The sequence below is a fragment of the Chiloscyllium punctatum genome, chromosome 5 (genome assembly GCF_047496795.1).
Source record: "Chiloscyllium punctatum isolate Juve2018m chromosome 5, sChiPun1.3, whole genome shotgun sequence".
Classification (NCBI taxonomy): domain Eukaryota; kingdom Metazoa; phylum Chordata; class Chondrichthyes; order Orectolobiformes; family Hemiscylliidae; genus Chiloscyllium; species Chiloscyllium punctatum.
The window spans coordinates 117,143,210-117,170,279 of NC_092743.1; the positions used below are offsets into that span (position 1 = coordinate 117,143,210).

The following is a 27,070-nucleotide window of genomic DNA, read 5'->3' on the forward strand; positions in this document are numbered from 1 at the left end:
GTAGTGCTTATCAACGCATAAACTGACATAAACAAATTTGGCAAAATGTTATATAGATATCAGTAAGCAGCAGAAGGCAATGCAACCGATGGACTTTGATGGAGGTGGTGAAATTCAAATAGCTAGAGGACTATCTGTGATCTTGAAAAAATATTAAGTAAATAATCAAAGAACAAAATTGTGAATATAAGGTACATTTTCCTACGTTGACCAAATTAAATTCAATTACCACCTCCCAAAGGAAGTTCTACTTTAATTCATCACATATCTCTTCATTGCTTTTCCGAAAAGGTTTATTGCTACCTCTTCCACGGAACAATGTCAAGCAATTCAATGCCCAACTGCCCCCACAAAGGTGGTCCTTTGGAACATGTAAGGGCAGGTTTTGAAATCTTTCTTAAGGAACGTAGGTTAGTAGGTTCACATCTCTTTAGCATTAGGTAAATGAAGCCTTTATTTTTTTCTGAAATGCAATTTTTATGGGAAATGGAAATGCATGTGATTTGAAATGTGGAACAGAACAAAATCCATAGATAAACGCCACTTTGTGAATTATTCTCAACATTCCCAGTAGTGCTAGTTTCACATCTAAATAAATTACGAATACATAGACATAACCAGTAACCAACTTCTCCTGAGGGAATACTACAGATTGAACAGCGTGTGCATTCGTGCCACGTGTCAGGTTTAGTGCGGTTAATATCGGTTCTGAATCACCACGCATGGATTTACATTTATAAATACAAATCGAGCGTACATATGCATGAATACAGTGTTCGAAATGTGAACAATTTATAAGGTATAATAAATTAGTAAGAGTAAAATAATTTGTTTCTAGGGCATATTTCCGTACATTTGTATATTTACACAAATGATATGTGTAGGTGTTTGCATTCTTCTGATTGTTCAAATACATTGGAGGATGATTCTTTAATAATGCCTGTTTATCTCCTTGTTTACTGGTAAAATTTCACTGCGTTCTGTCACGTGAATATCTCAACGCGCAATGAATTGGATTTAGTTATAATTTGTTTAAATGGATAAGCATGTATGCACAAATACATAAGTACAGTATTTTGCCCTGTGTGTATTTGCATACGTATATGTGTGCAGGGTGGGTTGAGGTTCCTTTAAGAGTCGGAGCTGTGGCCGCCTGCTCCAGTACAGCCTGGGGACTGGGACAAGTGCACAGCTAAGCCATGGCGGACAACATCAAAACAGGAGTCTTCGCTAAAAACGTTCAGAAACGCCTGAACAGGGCCCAGGAAAAGGTAAGAAGCGGAGAAGGGTCACCTTTTTCTCCCTGCCACGGCTTCTGGGGTTTCCTTTCGAGAAGACTGCTTTTGTTCCCCAGGTTTTATGTTGCCCTCGCTGCTGCAGAGCTGCATTGAACGGAACGTTTCAGCACCAAGAGGCGGACAGCGACCAGCGGAGAGCGAGGGGACACGGGGAGTGGAGGAGCGAGGAAACTGGAACAAGATAAAGGGGGGAAAAGAAGGGGAACGTGAGGAGGGTGGAAGTTATGATTGAAGAGGAAATAAGAAGAGGCAAATAAGAAAGGGTTGCCGGGCGGGGGTGAAAAGAAGGAGGAGAGAAGGGAATAGAGGTTCAAATAGAAGGGCGATGGAGAGGCCAGCGAGGGAGGTAAAGAGAAGCCAGGCAGAGGGAAAGCAAGATGTGTCTGGGCTCAGTTTGCTGGCACCGCTCCGCCTGCTCTGCAGATCTGATCCGGCTAGATGCAGCTCGACCAGAGCACGGAAGGACCGGGATTTGCTGGTGCTGGGTTTACCACAGGGACGCGTAGAATCCGATCTCTTGTCGCCATCACAGAGAGAGAGAGAGAGAGCGCGGATTCGGTTCGGGTGCACGTTCTACAGTTCAGTTGTCAGGCCAGGTAACCCAAAATCCGATTGCTTCTTGGACCCGCAAGGTTAGGACCGAGTTAGTATCAAAACCCCCGTTTGGAATCAAACAGAAACAACCTGTAAAAGTCAAACATGCTGGGATTAGGAAGAGTCCAGTGAAAGCATGCTGGGAGAAGTTGGACCATCAGGATCTCTACATTTCATTCCGAGTCTATTTGGGAAATGTTTTGCTTCCCGAGATAATTTGTGTTATCCCCCTTTTTCCTATTGCCGCCCGCCAAAATGAATGGAATTAAATACATTTACCTGCTGAAATTATTGGGCCTAAGCATCAAGTATTCTCAACACAGTTCCAGTTTCCGACTTAAAAACTGCATGTAAAGGCTCTCTAAGTAGCCGGCCTCTCTCTGTTTCTGTGTGTGTGTCTGTGTGTCTGTGTGTTTGTCTGTCTCTGTGCCTGTGTGTGTTTGTTACTGTGTGTCTCTGTGTCTGTGTGTCTGCCTGACTCTGTGTATGTGATTGTATCTGTGTGTGTCTGTCTGTCCCTGTGTGTGTCTGTGTCTGTGTGTGTCCGTCTGTCTGTCTCTGTGTATGTGTGTTTGTATCTGTGTGTGTGTGTCTGTCTCTGTGTCTGTGTGTGTCTGTCGTCTGTGTGTATGCGGTAAGAGTTAACCAGGCCTTTCTTCACATCCCAATAGGCGTTTGAGAAATTGAGAGCGGTTCAGTGCTTGGTGCTCATCCCCGCCCCCACATGGCTTTCATAAGAGGATTTCCTTTCCTTTAATATCTCCACACACTCAGCCGCTCTAATCCCCAGTCGAGTTTTGTTCTCTTCATTTTACATCAAAGACGCTGGGCATGTTATTACGTTTGCCCATGACCGACCGGATGGATATAAAAAAAGCCTTAATTTCATTTCATCTTAATAGTGACGAGAACATTTGGTTTACATCTCGCAGTCAGTGGGAATGTTGTTCTCATTGGGGGTGAGCTGACTGCTTAGCACTAATTCACAGAGAGAGAAGTCTGACCTTTTCTGTTATTATTGATTGGATCACAACAGTAATATGCGCATAATGTTACTTGTTTCATTCAAGGACTTATCAATTTCTGCTGATATTAAATGCAGTTTTTTCTGTTAATACTGCAAAGGATATCTTCACTCAGTACATTAGTATGACGACTTAATAATGTGGTATGACAAATTAAAATAAAAATTGTGCACTACTTTATTTTAAAAGTGCAGTATGAGATTTAAAGGTAGCTATTAATATATTTTTGCACCTCAATTTATTCAGTGCCACATCTAAGGTGAGACAGTAGTTTTTGACTAACTCAAGCATTTAGTACATTTCTTAACTTGGTGGATGCGTCATTCCTTGCATAGCATCAAACACTTTCATGAGATTGAATTATCTAGGGGTTTTCAATGAACTCATTTTAAGTAAGATGTTGCCATGAAACTGTTTTAATTTACTATTGGATGTGCAGTGCAAATTGCTTGTAAAGGTCACCTTCTAAGTGCCCCACTGAAACCATTAGATTGAGATTTTTCAAAACGCACTGGAAATTCATTGATTTTATTTATATATACGTGTGTATATATAGTATGTAGGTCTAACTGGCTATGTCTCTGACCTATCATGTTCATTCTCATTTAGCTTGCATAGAGAGATATTAACGTAGTGATGTGGATGTAAAATGTAATGGAAACTATTACGTTAACTTTAATGTGATCTTTGAGGTGGCAGATCCTCAATATTGCAGTTCAGAGTAGACAGTAAGACATTTTTCAGAGCACACAGTAAGGGTAGGCAATAGAACATATTGCAATGTCATTCCATGATATCTAGAGATCATGTGTTTTCACCAATGCACTTGTTCAACAGTACATTTTAGCTAAATATATTTTTCAGTGAGGGATAACTCCTAATCTCTGTATATCTATCTCCATTTTGTTGGGGAGTTTCTGAACATGTAATATAAGGTACATCAAGTAAAATTTGACCAAAGCAATCTGGACAATAATGCCCAACTCTGAGAACTTTATACAATCATAGAATGTTAGAATTATAGATGCCTAATGTCCAGTAGTTTATTTTTTAAAAATGTCTGCACACCAACTTTAGCAAACGCCATAAGATTCTAAACAAAAACTAGTGCTTTGGGAATTGTTTTTCATCTACTGGTAACTCAAAATATGATTGTTTGACATCTGTTTCCTTGATATTATCAAAATAGCAGACATTCATTGTGCCCCAAGCATAATGAGAGACATTTATAAGGAAAACTACATACAAAGTGTCATGGTGGATTTCTTTTTTGGACATGCAGCTTTTCTCATTTCGATTCATCACAGGTGCATGATACTCTGAACGTAAATTGATCTCAACTACAGATCATCATCTTCACCTTGTGAACACTAAAACGTATAAAGTATGCCTTTAAAAATATTTTCAGAAAGGTACTTCCCATTCTTAAGTTAAATTCAGTTAGTAAAAAAGGACTAAATGATTTGTAAGTTGTATAGTGGTGGAACTTATGCCCTTCAGTCAGAAGATCAGTCATTGAGGTCCTACTCCAGAAGCTTATCTAAGCCTGACACTCCAGCATGCTGCTCCATTGCTGGTGCTAGCTTTAAGATGAGATGTTAAACTGAAGTCTCTTAGATGGACATTGAATTTCATTGACACTATTTCAAAGATGGAGAATCAGGTTCTGTTTGATGCTCTGGCCAATTTTTTTCACCCCTCGGATATCATCACTAATACACTGAATCTAGTCATCTACTGCATCTATTGGGACCTTGCTGTGCCCAAATTGGCTGTTACATTTCCCATACACAAACAATGGAAGGATGTTTGAAGTGTTATAAAGTACTTTTGTATAACGTGAGGTTGTGAAAGTCTTTCTGTCATCTTCAATGTTGCAGGATGGTTTGATTGAACAAAATATCATCTTTCGTTCAAACCTACCTAGGGTCTTCCCCCTTCTAATGTCTGTAACATGCTCCAACCCTCCAACCCTTTAAGAACTCTGCCTTCCTTGTGTCTTTGCATCCCTGATTTTATTAATCCCACTAAAAATCGAGCCTTCATTTGTCTAGACCTTAAGCTCTATAAATCCCTTCTAAACAACCCTTTCTGAGGGATTTGTATTTTGGGAAAGCAAATCTTAGCAGGACTTATACACTTAAGGGTAAGGACCTAGGGAGTGTTGCTGAACAAAGAGACCTTGGAGATCATAGCTCCTTGAAAGTAGAATCTCAGGTAGATAGGATAGTGAAGAAGGCATTTGTTATGCTTTCCTTTATTGGTCAGAGTATTGAGTACAGGAGTTGGGAGGCCATGTGCAGCTGTACAGGAGATTGGTTAGGCCACTTTTGAAACATGATGTGCAATTCTGGTCTTCTTCCTATTGGAAGGATGTGAAACTTGAAAGAGTTCAGAGAAGATTTACAAGGATCTTGCCAGGGTTGGAGAATTTGAGCCATAGGGAGAGGTTGAATAGGCTGGAACATTGGAGGCTGAGGGGTGACCTTATAGAGGTTTATAAAATCATGACGGGCATGGATAGGATACATATACAGAGTCTTTTCCCTGGGGTGGGGGAGTCCAGAATTAGAGGGCATAGGTTTTGGGTGAGAAGGGAATGATATAAAAGAGACCTAAGGGGCAGCTTTTTCATGCAGAGGGTGGTACATGTATGGAATGAGCTGCCAGAGGAAGTGGTGGAGGCTGGCAGCTCATTCCATCCATAAAATGCATCAGGAAGGGCATATGAATGGGAAGAGTTTGGAGGAATATGGGCTAGGTACTGGCAGGTGGGACTAGATTGGGTCTGGTCAGCATGGACGGTTGGATCGAAGGGTTTGTTTCCATGCTGTACATCTCTATGACTCTATGACTTTGACCCCCCTTTTAAGATGCTCCTTAAAACAATATCTTTAATCAAGCTTTTGCTTACCAGTTCTTTTGTGTCCATATTTGTCTGATAACATTTTGAGGACGTTTATAGTGGTGAAGGCCCTATCTCGTACACATTTTTTTCCAAATGCATATGGAACCATTTGTGTTTAAAACACAGAAGGCCATTTGATCCATTTTAAAGTAATCCAAAATCACTTCTGCCACCTTGACCGATATTGATCCCTCAATTAACATTACTAAAGATAGATTATCTAGCCATTATTACACTGCTTTTTATGGGAGATTGCTGTGTGTAGTTTGATTTCTGTTTTACAACAATACCACACATATAAAATATTGCATTGCATTTAAGGTGTAGTATTCTTACTGTTTTATGAGTTATAGGCATTATAAGCCAATCCCAAATTACCCTGGAGAGGAAGTGAGCAACTTGTATTGCAAAAATATAGGTACACCTATAGTGCTATTAAGAAGAAAATTCCAGGATTTTGGCCCAGAAACAATGAAAAAAGAGTGATTGACTTCCAGTTCAGGTTGGTGCATTGCTTGAGAGAAACTTGCAGGTTGTCATGTTCTTATGTATCTGTTGTCCTTATCCTTCTAAGTGATTGAGATTGCGGGTTTGAAAGAAACTGTCAAAAGAGGCTTGGTGAGTTGTTGCAATGGAGCTTGTTTAAGGCACATGTTACTGACACTGTACATCAGTGTTTGAAGGATTAAATGTCTAAGAAGGTGGGTAGGGTAATGATCTCGCAGGCTACGCTCTTCTGGATGTTGTTCAGCTTTTTGAGTGTCGTTGGGGCTGCGCTCATCTGAAGAAATGGAGAGCATTCCATTACACTCCTGGCTTGTGCTTTGTAGATGGTGGACAGGCTTTTATTCCTCATGAATGGAAGGCATTACATAAACTCAAGCCATACTTTTTGTCATTTATTTCTTTCTTTTCTTCAAAAATGAAATCAGAGATTGTTGGCAAAACTCAGCAGTCAGGCAACATCTGGGAAGAGAAAGCAGAGTTAACCCTTCAGGTCCAGTGACCCTTCTTCAGAATTATCTCTACTGCTTTACCTATATGACAACTTCACCAGGCACCTTCCCCAGGGGTGACCCATGAACTAGAAATTTACATCACTCATTTGCTCCCTCTTTAGGTTTTTGCATGTTACAATTTGAAAATAACAGAAAGCAACGTTTTAAGTTATACATGAGCAAAGGTTAATTTATTACTCAACCTTTTTATGTTCATGTGATAAGGGCATCATTGGCAAGATTAGCATTTATTGCCCATCCCTAATTACCTTACCATCCCTAATGCACCAACTTGAACTGGAAGTCTATCACCGGGGCGGCACGGTGGCACAGTGGTTAGCACTGCTGCCTCACAGCGCCAGAGACCGGGGTTAAATTCCCACCTCAGGCGACTGACTGTGTGGAGTTTGCACGTTCTCCCCGTGTCTGCGTGGGTTTCCTCCGGGTGCTCCGGTTTCCTCCCACAGTCCAAAGATGTGCAGGTCAGGTGAATTGGCCATGCTAAATTGCCCGTAGTGTTAGGTAAGGGGTAGATGTAGGGGTATGGGTGGGTTGCGCTTCGGCGGTGCGATGTGGACTTGTTGGGCCGAAGGGCCTGTTTCCACACTGTAAGTAATCTAATCTAATCACTCTTTTTTCATTGTTTCTGAACCAAAATCCTGGAATTTTCTTCTTAATAGCACCACAGGTGGTGAGCTGTGTTTTTGAATGGCTGCAGTTCTTGCTGTGCAGATATGCTCACAGTGCTGTTGAGAACAGACTTCCAGAATTGTGAACCAGCAGCAGTGAAGGAACAGCAATATACTGAATGAGAGGGGATATGATTGAGACATTTAAGATTATTAAAGGATTGGACACTCTGGAGGCAGGAAACATGTTTCCGCTAATGGGTGAGTGCCAAACCAGAGGACACAGCTTAAAAATACGGGTTAGACCATTTAGGACAGAGATGAGGAGAAACTTCTTCACCCAGAGAGTGGTGGCTGTGTGGAATGCTCTGCCCCAGAGGGCAGCGGAGGCTCAGTCTCTGGATTCATTTAAGAAAGAGTTGGATAGAGCTTTCAAGGATAGTGGCATCAAGGGTTATGGAGATAAGGCAGGAACAGGATACTGATGAAGGATGATCAGCCATGATCATATTGAATGGTGGTGCAGACTCGAAGGGCAGAATGGCCTACTCCTGCACCTATTGTCTATTGTCTATTTCCAAGTCAGAATGGTATGTGACTTAATGGGAAACATATGGTTATTGGTGTTCCTGTGCCTCTACTGTCTTTGGATGGTAGAGGGAATGAGTTTGGAAGGTGGTCTCAGAGGAGACTTTGTGCATCTTTTATATTGTACACAATGTTACCAACTATGCATCAGGAGTGAAGGGAGTGAATATTAAAGGTAGTGCATAGGGTGCCAGTCAAGTTGGCAGCTTGGATTTTGCCAAAATGTTTGAGTGTTGGAAGAACTACTTTCATTCAGGCAAATGGGGATTATTCCATCACACTCCTGATTTCTGCTGTACAGTTGATGGATAGGTTTTGGGGAGTCAGGAGGTGAGTTACTCACTACAGAATTCTGAGTGTCTAAACTGCTGTTGTAGCCACTGTATTTATATGGTGGGTCCAGTCACTTTCTTGTTAAAGGTAACCCCTAGGAAGTTGATAGTGGTGAATTAATCAGTGGTTAGATTCTGTTTTGTTGGAAATGGTCATGGCCTTGCACTTGTTTGGTGTAACTGGTATTTTCCACATATCAGCCCATGTTTGGATGATGTCCACTTCTTACTCTACATGGTCACAACTACTTCAGTATTTGAGAAGTCATCAATAACTGCTGAACATTATGCAGTCATCCGCAAAGATCCCTATTTCTGGCCTATTGATGGAGGGAGAGTCATTGATGAAGTAGCTGAAGATGGTTGGGACTAGGACACTCTCTGAAGAACACAAGCAGAGATGTCTGAGGGCTGAGGTAATTGACCTCAAGGAAACACAACCGTCTTCCTTTGTGGTTGAGATATAACTTCAACCAACAGAGTTTTCACCCCAATTCCTGTTGATTCCTGTTTTGCAAAGGCTCCTTGAAACCTCACTCGATCAAATGCAGCCTTGATGTCAAGGGCAGACATTCTCACCTCACCTCTGGAATTAAGTTCTTTTGTCCATGTTTGAACCAAGGCTGTAATGAGGTCAGGAGCTGAGTAGCCCTGGCAGAAACCAACTCGAGCAACAGTGCGCAGGTTATTGCTAAGCAAATGCTGCTTATAGCTCTGTCAATGACCCCTTCCATCACTTTATTGATAATTGAGAGTGGATTGATAAGGTGGCACTTAGTTAATTTGGATTTGTTTTCAGGTCAGGCCTGGATAATTTGCCACACAGCTGTATACATGCCAGTGTTGGTGTTGTACAAGTCTTCAGTACTATTACTGGAAAGTTGTTAAAATCTATAGATTTTGCAGCATCCAGTGTCTACAGCCATTTTGTGATGTCACATGGAGGGATGCAATCTAGTTGAAAACAGATCTGGATAATCCACTGTACACTACTATGTAAAGATGGATGCAAGTGCTATTGCACTGATTTGCTGGGCTTCCCCATTCATAACAATGGTAATATTTGTGGAGTCACTACCTCCTGTTAGTTGTTTAATTGTCTATCATCATCCACAACTGGATTTAGCAAGATTACAGAGCTTAATTCTGATTTGTAGGTTGTGGAATCATGCAATCTTGTCTATTGTGTACTACCTCTGCTGTTAGATATGCAAATAGTCCTGTGGTGAAGCTTCACAGCATTGAACTTCTTTTCTTCACAATGTCTGGTATATCTCCTGACATGATTTCCTGCATTCGGCATTGAACCAGGGTTGATCTTCCAGCTTGATAACAATGGTAGAGTGGCAGATATGTGGACAAGGAAGTTACAAATTGTGGCTGAAAACAATTCTACTGCTGCTGATGACCCATAAAACCTCATGGATGCCCAGCTTTGTATAACTAGATCTTCCTGCGAAGCACACAGTTGAAGTGCCCCACAACATGATGGAGTGTATCCTTAGTATGAAGGCAGGACTTTGTCATTACAAGGACTCTATGATGGCTAATCCTACCGATACTGTCATGGCTGGCTGCATCTGCAACAAGTAGATTGGTAAGGACAAGGTCAAGGAGATTTTTCTCTTTTGTTAGTCTTTCTGTTGCAGACACAGTCTAGTAGCTATCTGCTCTCGTACTCAGTCAGCATTGGTGCCACAAAGCCACTCTTAGTGATGGATCTTGAAATTCCTAACCCTGAAGTCATGCTGTTTCCATGCCACTCTCAGTGCTTCCTCCAAGTGATGTTCAACATGTTCATCAGCTCAGGGGAAGGAGATGTAGGCTGTAGGTGCTAATCTGCAGGAGATTTTGTTGCTTCCTTGTTTGAATGATGCCATCAGACTTCTTTGTTTTCTTTTGACCTTATTGTAGTTTGGTACAACTGAGTGACTCACTAGCTATTTCAGACTGCAGTTAAGATTTCAACTGCATTGCTGTGGGTTCTGGAGTCAGGTAGGCCAGACCAAGTAAGGATGGAATATTTCCTTCCTTATTGGAGGAGTGAAGCAGATGGGTTTTTACGACGATTGACAGTGGTCACATGGTTGCATTGGTGCTTTTAATTCCAGATTTTTCAAAATTGAGTTTAAATTTCACCAGCTGCAATCATGAGATTTGAACTCATGTCTCGAAAACATTAGTTTGAGGATTTCGATTACTAGCACAGTAAAATTGTTAATATACCACCGCCTCCCCGAATTCCAGAAAATTACTAATTTAAAACATAATACAGCGTACAGATAAAATACAGAAACAAAGATTAAAAGTAGATTTGGATAAAATGTATTTCAAGAGATAATAAGATTATTATCAGTTATCATCATAGTCGCATTACTTGCTTGAAGAATCCCCCTTCCAAGATAAAGGGATTGAAAACCTGAAGTCAGATTTGGCAGCCATGATAACCTCTGTAGTTGTACAGTTGGTAGAGCAAGCTTTAAGAGACGGAGAAAAGATTCATTGTTTCTCACATGTTTTTCAGCTATGGCACTTGTCTCTTCAAACGAACTGTGGTTGATTTTAGAAAACCTTCTTCCTGAATTCTTTTTTGCTGAGAAGCTTCTCTCTCTGAAAATGTCTTCTCAGAGTCCTTACTGCAGATTTCTTGTTTAAAACAAAGTCTCACAAAATCCAAAGTTAAGATGTTAATGTCTGATAAATCAGTGCCACACAAGCAAAATTAGTTATTCTGAATTTCCCTGTAGGAGTTCTTCCAGTCTCCTTTTTTTTCAGATGCTTTGAATTCTCACACTTTACAAGGAGCATTCTGATTGTCCAAAAGTTAATCAAGTTCTAAATGTCTCCCTTTCTGGTTGATACTGAGATAACACATCTGCCTTTTTAACTTGCTGGCTGAAGTGAATCAACCATAGACTGTCATGTGGTTCTTGGGAGCCATCTTTCAAGATGCTGTACCCATTTTGAATGATTAGATTAGCCTTCTTTGTAAAATATGATCACAATACTGTTGCATTCTATCTAATGCTTCTGTCTCTCTCAGCACAGGGTATTTTGCATATGTATTTAAATCCTATTACTTTGTCTCATATCTCTAAATACATTCAAGTTTTGCTTTTCTGCTTTTCTTTAAGGTAAGTATGTTCTCAGAATACAGCCAACATTGTTGATGCTGTCAATTGGCAGATTTCAGATTTGTGGGCGGCATGGTGGCTCAGTGGTTAGCACTGCTGCCTCACAGTGCCAGGGACCCGGGTTTGATTCCAGCCTTGGGTGACTGTCTGTGTGGAGTTTGCACATTCTCTCTGTGTCTGCTTGGGTTTCCTCCCACAGTCCAAAGATGTGTAGGTCAGGTGAATTAGCCATGCTAAATTGCCCATAGCGTTAGGTGCATTAGTTAGGGGAAATGGATCTGGGTGGGTTACTCTTTGGAGGGTCCATGTGGACTAGTTAGGCTGAAGGCCTGTTTCTACACTGTAGGGAATCTAATCATATCCATTTGTATACCTTGAAGATATCTTATCTCAGCCCTCTACCATTAAAAACATATTTGTGTTTTTCTGTGCACTCGTCAACATTGTTTTTGGAAATTAGCCTTTATCTTCAGATATTTTCTCCAACAGTTTTGAGTTAGTGCTGGATTATCAAATTTCTTTACAACATTTTATTAGTTACCTAGCTCTTTAATGGCTTGGGAAATGTTGACTAGTCATTATTGATTCTTACCATTTTAAAATTCTTACTGAGAGAGCAAGAAAAGTCTTTAGGGAAAATGTCTTTACATAGAAAGTTTGTGAAGACTGCATTGCTTTGCCACAGGCAGTAGCTTATACGGGGACCTTTTTAAAAGAGAAATGGCTAAATGTTTAACATAGACAGTGATAGATGATGATAAAAAGTGAGCAAGTCAGTGAATTAATTTTGCATCTTAATCTCTTTTTGCCCTGTAAACCTCTCTGGTTTAATGACTACTCATTTATTGTTACTGAGAGTTACGTTTGCCTTGTTTGAGACAACTACACTAAAATTGTGGTTATTCTGCAGCAGGTAATCAGGTTAGAACAAAACACCTGATTAATTATGTAAGCAATAGTATGACTATCACTGAGCTCTTCAAATTGAATCCAAACTCTTTTATGTGGGTCTGTACCTTCTAAATTATTAGCTCGCAATGCATTGTTATTTTTGTTTTAAAATTGATTGAACGTAGAAACTGCTAAATATTCAATTCTGTGAAAAATCACTTTGTTGATAACAAGTAGGAAAGACAACATGTGATATTAGATTTATGCAGCTTACCATTTTAAGTAAGATTCTGGTTAAGTAAGCAGATGTTTTCCTTGCAATGATGAGAAGCAAGAAATCTGCAACTACAGTTTGAAATGCTATACATTTGCCAGCATGGTACATCTTATCATTTCATCTGAACGAGAGACTGAGCCTTTAAAGCTTAAAGGAAGTAGAATGGTCAGAAAGTGCAGTGCTAGTCCTTGCAAGTGGAGGACAGACCTCTGATTCTAATTCTGGGTTGACGCGCAAGCATGATAATCTACCCTTTTGTTATATGGGTTGTGGGAACCCAGAAAAAGCACCAGCCAGATGGGTTTAATAATTGGAATAGACATGATTGCAGCCTGTAGAAGTACTGTCTGCATATTAGCCTGTCAGTCTGCTAATTAGCCTGCTCTAGACGATCATGAGTATAAGGAGAAGCATGGTGGCTAGTTCATAGAATCATAGAATACCTATAGTGTGGAGGCAGGCCATTCAGCCCATTGAGTCAACACTGACCCTCTGAAGAGCATCCCACCCATGGGTAATTTATTATGGCCAGTTCATCTAACCTGCATATCTTTGGAAAGTTAGAGGATCACTCCGAGGAAACCCAGTTGTTGTTTTTTTAACCTGCATTTTAATATATTCATAGGAATCTTCCCATTGCTTCTCTCTGTGCTCGAAAAATGCAAAGTTTTGAAAAGCAACAGTTACCTGAAGAATGATTTGTTGTTCAACGGATCTAAAACTCAGCAAATTGAGTATAAGCATGGATCTTGTATTCTAAAACTCAGTAAAAGTCGAATGATGCGCAAATTGTTAAAGATGAGAATTGTTGCAAGGTGCTACACGTGACCTCAGGATCCTTCAATGATGGACAGGAAACATCTTTCCAAATATTTCCAATGCTGCCGATTTGCTTGTTTTTTATTCAATCAGGGGACATGGGCTTGGCTGATCAAACATTTATTGGCCATCCCTAGTTGCCTTTGAGAAGGTGATGGTATGCTGAAGTTATATCCATTGTGGTCTCAGAGATTGAGTTCCAGGTTTTTCACCCAATGATGGTGAAGGAACAATGATACATTTCTAAGTCAGAATGGTGAAGAGCTTGGTAGGAGGGACTTATAGAGAGTGTATTCTGTTCTTGTTCTTCTTGATGGCAGTAGTCATTGGTTTGGAAGGTGATGTCTAAGAGGCATTGGTGAATTCCTGCACCCTGTATTTGCTACACAGTACTGCTACTATACTTAGGTGGTGGAGGGAATGAATGTTTATGGATGTGGTGCCAATCAAATGAGCTGCTTTGTCCTGTATGGTGTCAACATTCTTGAATGTTTTTGGAGTGACAGTTATCCAGGCAAGTGACAAATATTCCATCACACTCTTATGCCTTACAGATGGTGGAAAGGATTTGAGGAGTCAGGCGATGAGTTATTTGCTGCAGGATTCCTAGCCTCCTATTCATGTGGTGAATCTAATTGAGATTCTGGTTAATGTTAACACCCAGAATGTTGAAAGTGGGATATTCAGCAATAACATAATGACCTTGATAAAAAATGGTTGCATATTCCATGTCTCATATGAGATGTTAATCGAGATTCTGTCTGCTCTATCAAGTCAACATAAAAGATTTGACAGTTCCATTGAAAGAAGAACAGGGAGTTCCATCAACAATTAGTCCAAAGTTGTCCACAACCAACATTAATAAAACAGATTATTTAGTCATTTGTCCATCGGTTCTTGCCGAGTAGAAATTGTCTGATATCTTTCTTTAACAATGTCAACCCTTCAAAATTGCTGTAAAGGGATTCTAAAAGAATACGGAAAATATAATGGGTTGCTAAGAAATGAAAAAAAGGGCTGTCATTTGCAAATATAATTTTTATCATTTTAACACTGTGTAACATTTATCTCTAGCTAAAAGAAATGCATGGTGTTATACCTTATCATTGAGTTTAACACAAACCAAATGTACTGCTGAGAGACCTCTTTTTGCCTTAAGTAATAAGTTACAGCCACACCATTACCAGTGATCAGACTCACATATAAATAATTACCTTTTTAAAAAGATTGCAAGGGTAACAGTCATGTTGAGTCCCCTAAAAATAATAAATTAAATATTATCTGGCCCTGACCTCTGTGAGCAATATTGCAGTTGGTAGGGTCATTGGCTTAAGTGACCTCTGTTGGTTAGTGTACGACTTACAGGAGTAACCTCCTGGATGTGAATATAGTCAATATGGTTAGTACATTTGCAGGTGACACCAAAATAGGTGGTGTGGTGAACAATGAAGAAGATTGTCCAGTGTACAATGGGACTTTGATCAGATGGGGCAATGGGCTGAGGAGTGGCAGATAAAGTTTAATTTAGATAAATGTGAGGTGTTGTATTTTAGTAAGACAAATCAGGGCAGGACTTATACAGTTAATGATAAGGCCTGAGGGAGTGTTGTTGAACAAAGAAACAGAGGGGTGCAAGTGTATAGTTCTTTGAACATGGAACTGCAATTAGACAGGGTGGTGAAGAAGGCATTTGCCGCGTTTGCCTTCATTCGTCATATCATTGAATTTGGCGTTGGGTTGTCATGCGGCTGTACAGGACATTGGTGAAGCCACTTATGGAATATTGCGTACAATCCTGGTTTGTCTTCCCTTGGAAGGATGTTGTTAAAATTGAGAGGGTGCAGAAAAGATTTACAAGGAAGTTGCCAGAACTGGAGGGTTTGAGTTACAGAGAAAGGCTGGGGCATTTTCCCCTTGAGTGTCAGAGGCTGAGGGATGACCTTATAGAGGTTTGTAAAATCATGAGAGGCATGGATAGGGTGAATAGCTAAGATCCTTTTCCGAGGGTAGGAGAATCCAAAACTGGAGGACATGGGTTGAAAGTGAGAGGGGAAAGATTTGAAAAGGACCTAAGGGGCAACGTTTTCACACAGAGGGTGACGTGTACATGGAATGAGCTGCCGGAGAAAGTGGTGGAGGCGGGAATAATTACAACATTTGAAAGGCACCAAGACGGGTATACGAATAGGAAGGGTTTAGAGGGATATGGGCGAAATGCTGGGAAATGTTGAGTTGGATTGGGAGTCTGGTTGGTATGGACAAGTTGAACCGAAGGGTCTGTTTTCATGCTATTTGCCGCTTTGATTTCATGACTATCTGTGGGTTGCTGATATTCAGGTGACATTGGGAACTGTCTGCAGCCTAGGTTTGTATTTGAACAGAAAAGTAAAAATTTGGAAGTGGGTTGCATCTTTAATGAAGCAGCACCAAGAAATGACAGAATTTGAACAATAAAGAGCAAACATTACTTGTGGTACCAACACCACACTATGCCACTAACAGTTTGCTTTGGTTTCATGCAGTGTACAGTCAAAAAGCATCCAAAGTAAAACTGCTTACGACCAGCTGTGCTGAGTGGGAATAAATGTATGCGTCATCAATTTCAAATAGCTGTTTAAAATACTGGGACCTGGAGAGCTATTATAGGAATCCTCTAGTGTAAGGCACCATGTCAAATGAACATAAGTTTTATTTCGTTTCAACAAGGTTACAGTGACTTTGGTTGTTTGTTACTTGACTGGAACGTTCTGGATCAGTGATGAGTTTGTTAACATTGCTATTGATGAATAGTCAGTATTGCTTTCTAATTCTCCTTTACCACAGCACTGTCGTTTCTTAAAATGTTTTTCTTGATATCAATGCAACTCAATCTAAGGCCAACTCTGCTGACACATTGTATTCAAGGGGAATATAAGTGTGCACCATGGAACCTCAATACTAATAATAAAAATTAAATACATGTTCTTGTTAATTAGCCAATATATCAAGCTACCGATATAGAAAAATAGGTTAGTGAAGCTACTGATAATGGGTTTTAGTGTTTGGCTTTAGATGTTTTCTTTTCCTGCATGAGGCAATAGCGTTAAAAGTAGCCCAAACTCCAGTCCCTCAAAATGTACATAGGATAAGCTGGAGAATAAGAAATACAAACACAAGCAGGACTGGGTTGCTTGTGCTTTGGTGCATGGTTTGTACAAAGCCTGAGTTAAATCATGAAGGTCAGTCTGATAGCTGCCTACAACTGAAGCCCAACCCATGGGTTACAGCCTGTCTGAGTGCACAGTGTTGTATTTCATGGTTTTATCATCAAATGATAAACCTTGAAAGTACAATATAGAATAAAAGGCCAGAATTAAGTGGCACAGTGGCTCAGTGGTTAGCACTGCAGCCTCACAGCACTAGGGTTCCTGGGAGACTGTCTATGTGGAGTTTGCACATTCTCCCCGTGAGCGCATGGGTTTCCTCTGGGTGCTCTGGTTTCCTCCCACAGTCCAAAGGTGAATTAACCATGTTAAATTGCCCATAGTGTTAGGTGCATTAGTCATGGGGAAATGGGTCTGGGTGAGTTATTCTTTGGAGGGATGGTGTGGACTTGTTGGGCCAAAGGGCTTGTTTCCACACTTTCGGGAATCTAATAATCTGAAAAAGAAAGCTAACCAGATCAGGCATTTTCCCATAAAGCTGGCATGATGTTTTTAAGAATTATCATTTATTCTTCGAGTAATTAAATCTGCTCTTTTACTTATCTTTACTATGAGCACCAACCATCAAGTAACACCATTTTAATGAGAAGCTACTCATCTGTCCCAGATAATTACAGCGGTATGCTGGTTTTAAAGATACATTAATATCCACATTGCTATTTGTTGCTTACTTCCCTGGCAATTATTTCCTCAACATTTCAAACTTAAATATATCGGAGTATTTTGTGTACAACTATCTGACATTTCCGTATTTTGTCATTTTTTAATGAAGTGTACATAAAGCACTTTGCCATGTTTTACTAAGATAAATGGTGCTATTATCTTTGTTGTTTTAAAACTCCCCTTGCATTCCCTACAGGGATTCCAGTTCTAAGTCCCATTTACTAAAGTAGTGAACTACCTTGTAAAATATTTCCCAACTGACACTGTACCCTGACCCTGGGAAATGCTCAAGAATCTTAAAGATTTTCAGTTGCCTTTTATATCAGAATTTGAATCACTTAGGTATTTGCTTCTAGTTTTACTTCATATCTATGAGCAAGAATACTTTCAATGCCAAGCCCTTAATGTTTCAATCAGCTAGCACCATTGGTATCCATATGTATTACTTTAAACCTTTCAATTTTAAATTCCAGCTTGAATATCTCTTGATTTCTTTTGAATAACCTCCTGATAGCCCTAATAGGGACTTGTAGGTTTCCTCAAAATCACAAACCAAACTTTGGCATATTCTATCATTATCAGTAGGTCAGATCCTGGAATTCCCCATCTAACAGCATGGTGGGACCATCTTGAACACATGGACTCAAACAGTTCAATCAGATCAGCATCATCAGCTTCTCAAGGGCATCTAGCTATGGGCAATAAATGTGAGCCCTGCTTGAGTCACTCATAACCCTCTATCTCTACACTCCCTCTTGTAGAACCCTCTGTCACCAGATCCTGGAGATTTGCCAGATTTCAGACTCTTGAATTTCTCCAGTACATATAATAATATCCCTTTATTTTTCTCACTTCCTGTGGTTACCCTGTTGCTAAAATGCAATTTTTGTCTGTACTGAGAAGTCAGACACAAAATATTGTTCAATGTCTCACATTCAAAGTTTGGGAGAAGATTTGTAGCTCGGATGCTCGTTGTTGTGGTTCTGTTCGCCGAGCTGGGAATTTGTGTTGCAGACATTTCGTCCCCTGTCTAGGTGACATCCTCAGTGCTTGGGAGCCTCCTGTGAAGCGCTTCTGTGATCTTTCCTGCGGCATTTGTAGTGGTTTGAATCTGCCGCTTCCGGTTGTCAGTTCCAGCTGTCCAGTGCAGTGGTCGGTATATTGGGTCCAGGTCAATGTGCTTATTGATTGAATCTGTGGATGAGTGCCATGCCTCTAGGAATTCCCTGGCTGTTCTCTGTTTGGCTTGTCCTATAATAGTAGTGTTGTCCCAGTCGCATTCATGTTGCTTGTCATCTGCGTGTGTGATTACTAAGGATAGCTGGTCATGTCGTTTCGTGGCTAGTTGGTATTCATGGATCCAGATCGTTAGCTGTCTTCCTGTTTGTACTATGTAGAGTTTTGTGCAGTCCTTGCATGGGATTTTGTACACGACATTGGCTTTGCTCATGCTGGGTATTGGGTCCTTCGTTCTGGTGAGTTAGTAGTCTGGCTGTCAGTTCAGAAATGCTCTTGATGTATGGTAGTGTGGGTAGTCCTTTGGATTGTGGCATGTCCTCATTCCATTGTCTTTCCCTTAGGCATCTGTTGATGAAATTGCGCGGGTATCCGTTTTTGGCGAATACATTGTATAGGTGTTCTTCTTCCTCTTTTTGTAGTTCTGGTGTACTGCAGTGTGTTGTGGCCCTTTTGAACAGTGTCTTGATGCAACTTCTTTTGTGTGTGTTGGGGTGGTTGCTTTCATAGTTTAGGACTTGGTCTGTGTGTATGACTTTCCTGTATACCTTTGTGGTGAATTCTCTCTTCAGTGTTCTCTGTACCGTCACATCTAGGAATGGGAGTTGGTTGTCCTTTTCTTCCTCTTGAGTGAATTGGATTCCTGTGAGTGTGGCGTTGATGATCCAGTGTGTGTTCTCTATTTCTGTGTTTTTAATGATTACAAAGGTGTCACCCACATATCTCACCAGAACGAAGGACCCAATACCAAGCATGAGCAAAACCAATGTAGTATACAAAATCCCATACAAGGACTGCACAAAACACTACATAGGACAAACAGGAAGACAGCTAACGATCCGCATCCATGATCACCAATTAGCCATGAAACGACACGACCAGCTATCCTTAGTAGCCACACACGCAGATGACAAGCAACATGAATTCGACTGGGACAACACTACTATTATAGGACAAGCCAAACAGAGAACAGCCAGGGAATTCCTAGAGGCATGGCACTCATCCACAGATTTCAATCAATAAACACGTCGACCTGGACCCAATATACCAGCCACTGCAGCGGACAGCTGGAACTGACAACCGGAAGCGGCAGATACAAATCACTATAAATGCCGGACGAAAGATCACAGAAGCGCTTCACAGGAGGCTCCCAAGCACTGAGGATGTCACCTAGACAGGGGACGAAACGTCTGCAACATAAATTTCCAGCTCGGCGAACAGAACCACAACAATGTCTCATATCCTGTATTAATCTCCATCCTCTGCTTGATTTGGATGTGAGCATAAGAGGTATAGTTAGTAAGTTTACAGATGACACTAAAATTGGAGATGTAGTGAACAGCGAAGAAGGTTACCTCAGATTATAAGGGGATCTTGATCAGATGGGCCAATGGACTGATGAGTGGCAGATGGAGTTTAATTTAGATAAATGCGAGGTGCTACATTTTAGGAAAGCAAGTCTTAACAGGATTTATACACTAAGTGGTAAGGTCCTAGGGAGTATTGCTGAACCAAGAAACCATAGCTCTTGAAAGTGGAGTTGCAGGTAGATAGGATAGTAAAAAAGTCATTTGGTATGCTTTCCTTTATTGGTCAGAATATTGAGTACAGGTGTTGCGGCTGTACAGGACATTGGCTAGGCCACTGTTGGAATATTGCGTGCAGTTCTGGTCTCCTTCCTATTGGAAAGATGTTGTGAAACTTGAAAGGGTTCAGAAAAGATTTACATGATATTGCCAGGGTTGGAGGATTTGAGCTATAGGGAGAGGCTGATTAGGCTATGGCTGTTTTCCCTGGAGCATTGGAGGCTGAGGAGTGATCTCATAGAGGTTTATAAGATCATGAGGAGCATGGATAGGATAAATATACAGAGTCTTTTCCCTGGGGTGGGGGAGTCCAGAATTAGAGGGCATAGGTTTTGGGTGAGAAGGGAATGATATAAAAGAGACCTAAGGGGCACCTTTTTCATGCAGAGAGTGGTACATGTATGGAATGAGCTGCCAGAGGATGTGGTGGAGGCTGGTACAATTGCAACATTTAAGAGGCATTTGGATGAGTATATGAATAAGAAGGGTTTGAAGGATATGGGCCTGGTGCTGGCAAGTGGGACTAGATTGGATTGGGATATCTGGTCAGCATGGATGAGTTGGACTGAAGGGTCTGTTTCCATGCTGTACATCTCTATGACTCTATGACTCTAAGGGACTTAAGTTTATGTTCGCTCCTTTTTTAAAATATACCTGTAGAAGCTCATACAATCTATTTTTATACTCCTGGCTAGTTGGCTCTCATATTCTTTTTTATTTTCCTCTTTATCAACATCTTGGTGGCCCTTTGCTAATTTCTAAAACACTCCCATCCCTTAGAATTACTTCTTGCATTCTTCACAGGACTCCTATTTTAATCTCATCCTATCCTTCACCTCCTTGATAAACCTGTTTCGAGTTTTCTCACTGAAGTTTTGTTTTTCAATGTAATATATTGAAGTTGAAGATTTTGAATTGTTTCTTTAAATGTTTCCTATAATGTATTTACTGCTGTATATGTTTGTCAATTAATCTTAGCCAGTTCATTTTCAAAAGTAATGTGGAATTCAATTCTGTTTTGATCACTATTTCACAGTGAGATTACTTATTAGCACTGTCTCATTGCTCAAACTAGATCTAAAATAGCTTTATCTATGGTTTATTCCACAAAATATTGCTCCATTAAACAATTACAAATGCATTCTACAAGCTCATCTTCCACGCTGTGCTAACCAATTTGGTCCAGTCTCCATAAGGATTAAAATCCACAACAACTATTACATTACTTCTCTAACAAATTTCAAAGGTTTTTTGTTTAGTTCTCTGTCCAACAGAATGACTATTTTTAGTTGTTTCATAAATTACTTTCACCAGCATCTTCTGACCCTTGTTATTCCTAATCTTGATTTATATTGATTCTGCTTTTCCATGCCAAGGTTCTGTCTGACATACTTCGTAATTAGGCACTACGGTCCTTCTTTCCCATTCCATTTGTTTTTTTTTCAAAATGTTGTGTATTCTGGAATACTTATCTTCCAACCTTGGTTGCCTTATAACCATGTGCGAGATTTAACATTTCTCAACAGGGTCTGACCCTTGCACATTGGATGTCCAAATAGGACTTGTGCAGTATATGAACAAAGAAGTTTTCTTCCTAACCATAATCTCTATCACTTGCACTTTTCCAACCTTTCAGTTATTATCAGGTCTGTTGTTTCTCATGTCTGTTGTTTCTCATGTCTGTTTATAGATGCAACAGTATTGTCAGCACTTGTGAATTTGAATCTGATTTTAAAAAATGTGTTGAATTTTTATTGCAGCTACATTCACAGAGGAATATGAATCACAGCTTGGTGCGAATACATAACTTGTGGATTCTGGGAACCTGTTGTTCATAGACATACTCCATGCCCAATTGGCACTGTGGTCCAGGACGTCATGTGGTAGAGGGATAATGCATTAGTCATGGCTAGAATTGTGAAGGACCCCACTTTCAGAATCAGTCTTTATTATTCAATGAACGTCCAATAGCGATTCTGATAAAAACCTTTCAAATAAAAGTCACTGCCAACTTTCCCAGCAAAAATCTGCTGGTACATTCAGCCAAGTTCCTGGTGGCAGATCTTTCCTAATGTCTTCGTGCTGTCTCAGTGTAGCTGGTAGAAAAGACTTCCAGCCTGTTTTCAATCCAACAGCCAAACAACAGCAGCTTGGGGGGAGGGGAGAGCAATGGGAAAGTTGTGAACAATTGGATTGTTAACAGCTTGTTGATGAACTACTACAAAATGGTCGACAGGTTGCTGATATCAGCAAATGCATGCCTTCCATATTATTAGTAGACAAACCTCTGCAGTTTTTTTGTCTCCTTCCATGTTATTGGAGCCTGGTGTGATGATATCAGGTTGGCAACCTGATGCTATTTTACCTGATGTTTTGTCAACGATGGGAGAAACAGAAATGCAGCCAATTTGGGACACAAACACTGCCCCATATCTGTAACGGTGATTACATCTAATGTATTTATCTCTGTTGTATCACTAGCTCATTTATCTCATTGCTAATGCTCCATGCATTCAGATAAAGTGACTTCAAATTTATATATTTATAACTATTTCTTGCCTGGATCTTACTCTCTGATGAGCTAGTACTGTTTAACACACTATCCCTTCCTGCCTCTGCGCACATTGAAATAGTTTCTTATTGTTTCCATTTTCATCTTTGGACTCCTCAATGTCTCTCCGCCTGAATTGTCTCCTTGATCTTTCGGCCCATGGTGGTGGCCTTTTGGTGATACATAGCAGTCTCTCAGGCATGGCCTCAATGTGAACTTCCGGTCTCAAGGTAGTTCCAGTGTGATCTTTTGGCCTCGAGAATCACAAGGTGAAGCCCAGTATGGTCTGGAGTCGAGATCCAGTGCAGACTGGAGGCTAGATGCCAATGTGGACTGGATTGGAAGGACTGTGATTCTGAATTTTTATTTCTCTATTTTCTAATTTATTCCTGCAGTCTACAAAGGTGGACTTTTATTTATTTATTTTCTATTTTTTTATCCTGAAGAACTTGGACTGAAGAATCTACCTAGATACTTTTGTCCCTAAGATGGTGCCATAAGTGGCAATCTGTAAATGTTTCACTGTACTCATCTGAGTACATGTGACAATAAAGCTAATTCAAATTCAAAATTTAATCTTTCCTAGTTGAAAGCTGATCATACTTGCTGTTACACTGTATGATTGTACATTTATGTCCATTCCTATCACACTCTGTTTTCTATTACTGTGTTCAAAGTTTGTGAGAAGATTTGTAGCTCAGGTGCTTGTTGTTGTGGTTCTGTTTACCGAACTGGTAATTTGTGTTGCAGACGTTTCATCCCCTGTCTAGGTGACATCCTCAGTGCTTGGGAGCCTCCTGTGAAGCGCTTCTGTGATGTTTCCTCCGGCATTTATGGTGGTTTGAATCTGCCGCTTCTGGTTGTCAGTTCCAACTGTCCGCTGCAGTAGTCGGTATATTGGGTCCAGGTCGATGTGATTGAATCACAGCTGGACAGCTGGAACTGACAACCGGAAGCGGCAGATACAAACCACCATAAATGCCGGAGGAAACATCACAGAAGCGCTTCACAGGAGGCTCCCAAGCACTGAGGATGTCGCCTAGACAGGGGACGAAAAGTCTGCAACACAAATTCCCAGCTCGGCAAACAGAATGTATTACTGTGTGGCTGCCCTGAAATATTGCCTTATACTTTCTCTATATTGTACCAAATTTCTTGACACGTGGTGTCTAGCACCACCTAATATTATGACTCACCAGGATCATGGGCCCAGTCAGTGCAGCTCCCCCTCTCCCAAGTGCTGGTTCCAGTGCCTTATAAATCAAAATCCCATCCTTCCACACCTATCTTTAGACTATGCTTTCAACTCCCTAATCTTACTTATCCCATGCCAATTTGCTTGTAGCTCAGGCAACAATACAGAGATTATCTTTCAAATGTAGTTCTACGTTTTAATTTAACCCCACCTGCTCAGTCTTTCAACAGAACCTCTTCATTAGTCCTACCTATATGGTGACATCAATGCATGCCACGACAATTGGATGCTTCACCTCCCAGTCCAAGATCCTCTGTAGTCCAGAGGAGCTGACCTTAAAACCTAGCACCACTTAGATATCAGAGCCAGTGGGCATCAAGGTCTTGGCTGCAGAGAACTGTATCTATCCTCCTATCAACACTATCCCTGACTACAATTGCATTCCTTTTATTGGCTCCCTGGACCATGCCATAATTTGCTGATCCTCCCTGGTGTCCCAGCTCTCATCCAAATATGGTATGCAGTATGGCAACTGCTCTTCCCAAGACCAAAAGAGACTACAGAGAGTTGAGAACAAGGTCCAGTCCCTCACTCAAACCAACCTCCCATTCATTGATTTCATCTTTATTTCCGTTGCTCGGGAAAGCAACAAACATAATCAAACACCCCTCCCACCCTGGTTATACATTCTTCCACCTTTTTTTCCATCAGGCAGAAGATATAAAGTTTGTATACACATACAAAGAGATTCAAGAACAGCTTCGTCCCGCTGTTATCAGGCTTTTGAATGGATCTCTTTACTGTTAACATTGATCTCACTCTGCACCTTCTCAGCAGCTGTAACATTGTATCCTGCACTCTCTCTGTTAATCTGATGCACTTGTATAGTACAAAATGCCAGTAAAGCACTTAAGACAACACTTTTCACTGTGCCTCAATGCATGTGACAATAATAAACCAAATCAAATCAAACAAAGTGCAAGAACCTCAAACCAGTTGGATAATTGGTCCATGATTTCTTCAAATTAAGTTAAGCTGCTGTACAATTGTCTTGGAGGAGATCAGGTTTTCTTTAGATTAGATTCCCTACAGTGTGGAAACAGGCCCTTCGGCCCAAAACGTCAGCACCAACCCTCCAAAGAGCAATCCACCCAGACCCATTTCCCTCTGACTGATGCGCCTAACACTCTGGGCAATTTAGCACGGCCTGCACACCTTTGGACTGTTGGAGGAAACTGGAGCACCCAGAGGAGACCCATGGATAATGAAAAAACTCCACACAGACAGTTGCCCAAGGCTGGAATCGAACCTGTGAGGCAGCAGTGCTAACCACTGAGCCACTGTGTACATTACTGTGCTATAGAAAAGTTGCAAGACAGGGATTTTCTAAATGTTTAGAAATGTTGACTTAAATACCAACCATAGAAGTACAGTGAGTCACTCCAGTCTCCCAAAGGCCAATCCAGTCAGTCCAGACTCTTGCTTCTTTTTTTAGAGTATCTCTATCATCTTGGGAATCTATTACATCATCTCTGACGCAGCTTGCTCTCTATATAAAGAACTGTTTATGCTTTATGTTATTGAATGAACTTGTACACTGGATTCAGAGTAAGAACGCCCCACCCCAACCAAAAGTAACACAGAGTAAAATGAAAAAACCTGTCATGATAAGGAGCTGTCACATTTCATAAACATATCTGCACAGACTATTCTATGGTTTACTTGCATCCACATCTTTTACTGGAGTCAGTTAGTTAATTCACACAGTGTCTCATCATCACTAAGTCATGAGTAAAGTCTCACAACTGATTCCAGATGTAAATTGTTGTTTGATTCCTGAGAGAGTATAATCTCAGTGCTCCACATTCAAATATAACTGTATTTAAATAGAGTCCAGTCCACACATTTTGTCAGAACTTTATTTCAGTGAATCACACGCCATAAAATTCATACTCCACTGATTACTAGCTCCCTGTATTCATACAATCAATTCAGACCAAATTCATTTTTAAATGATATAACTTGTTCCCCAATTCTATTCAGTCTCAGACATTCTTTCAAACAATATTAGCTGATAACAGCTAATCCTCAAGTTTGAGAACACAAGGAGTGAAAACCCAGTGCAATGGCCAATCTGGTTTACAAAGTGATGAGGACATTTATTAGAGTCATGAACACTTATTATTTTCAAACTGTGCCCAATTTAATGTCACATTTTTGATTATGAGTGTTTTCTTGCCATTCTCTCAGCATTTAAACTTCTACCCTCTCAGAGAGAACATGCTGGTTATGTGTTTAAAGGTCCAGCCGAACAGGAGGTGAGCTATTGCATCAGATTACTGCTTGAGTGGAATTGAAACTTCAGGTATTCACTGAAATGGACCACAGCAGTCTAGAGGTGCTCTTTTATGAAGATTGCTTTCTGCAACTGTATCAGTTATCCTGACAGTGACATAGAGATGAAGAATACCTAGCAGAGATGATGGTAGAGCACTGTCCGCCCTAATTTCTCAACCTGAAGATCATGAGTTCAAGCACAATACTGACGTCAGCACTCTCCCAATCAACTGCATGCTAAAGGAATGCTCAACTGTTGAAACTGTTCTTGTTTATACCTCTGAGGCCCCCCTCCCATCTTGGAAAAAAACACCACTGTCCACCTCTTGCTTCCTATCACTACTGCCTTCCCCCGCCCCATCCCTGGATATTCACAATCTGCATGTCCTCCACCAACTTGTTTGGATTTGCCACTGTGCTAACTGGGAATGATTCAGAACTAGTATTAAGCATGCCCATCTCCTTCAATCCATTCCATGTAATAGCAATAAAGAGCTGAATGTATTGGATGTTACAAAGGCTATGGGCTCTGACGACATCCAGCAACACTGATGAAACATTATGTTCTGGAACTATCTGCATCCCTAGCCAAGCTGGTCCAATGCAGCTACAACACTGACATGTATCCAACAATATGGAAGATTGTCCAATCATGATGTGTTCAGAAAAGAATGTCAAATATAATCCAGTTACTTACTTCTCTATCAGTTTACTCACAATCAGAGAACTACTGCCCTCCTCTTTACAACAATACCGGGGGATTCTTTGAATCCACTTGGGACCTTGGTTATTGTTTTATCAAAACA

At 40.6% G+C, this 27,070-nt stretch overlaps 1 protein-coding gene across 5 annotated transcripts in view; it reads left to right on the plus strand.

Moving 5' to 3' along the window:
- Window positions 1-979: 979 nt before the first annotated feature.
- Window positions 980-27,070, plus strand: part of amph (amphiphysin) — a 222,572-nt gene continuing 196,481 nt past the window's right edge. For 2 of the 5 annotated variants that reach the window (XM_072571180.1, XM_072571181.1), the window contains exon 1: window positions 981-1,271. In XM_072571180.1, the coding sequence (XP_072427281.1) occupies window positions 1,200-1,271 (72 nt within the window). In that variant the 5' untranslated portion in view covers window positions 981-1,199. Of the gene's footprint in view, window positions 1,272-1,754; window positions 1,895-27,070 lie in introns of those variants that run through there. The other 3 variants (XM_072571182.1, XM_072571184.1, XM_072571183.1) reach the window with 3 other exon arrangements.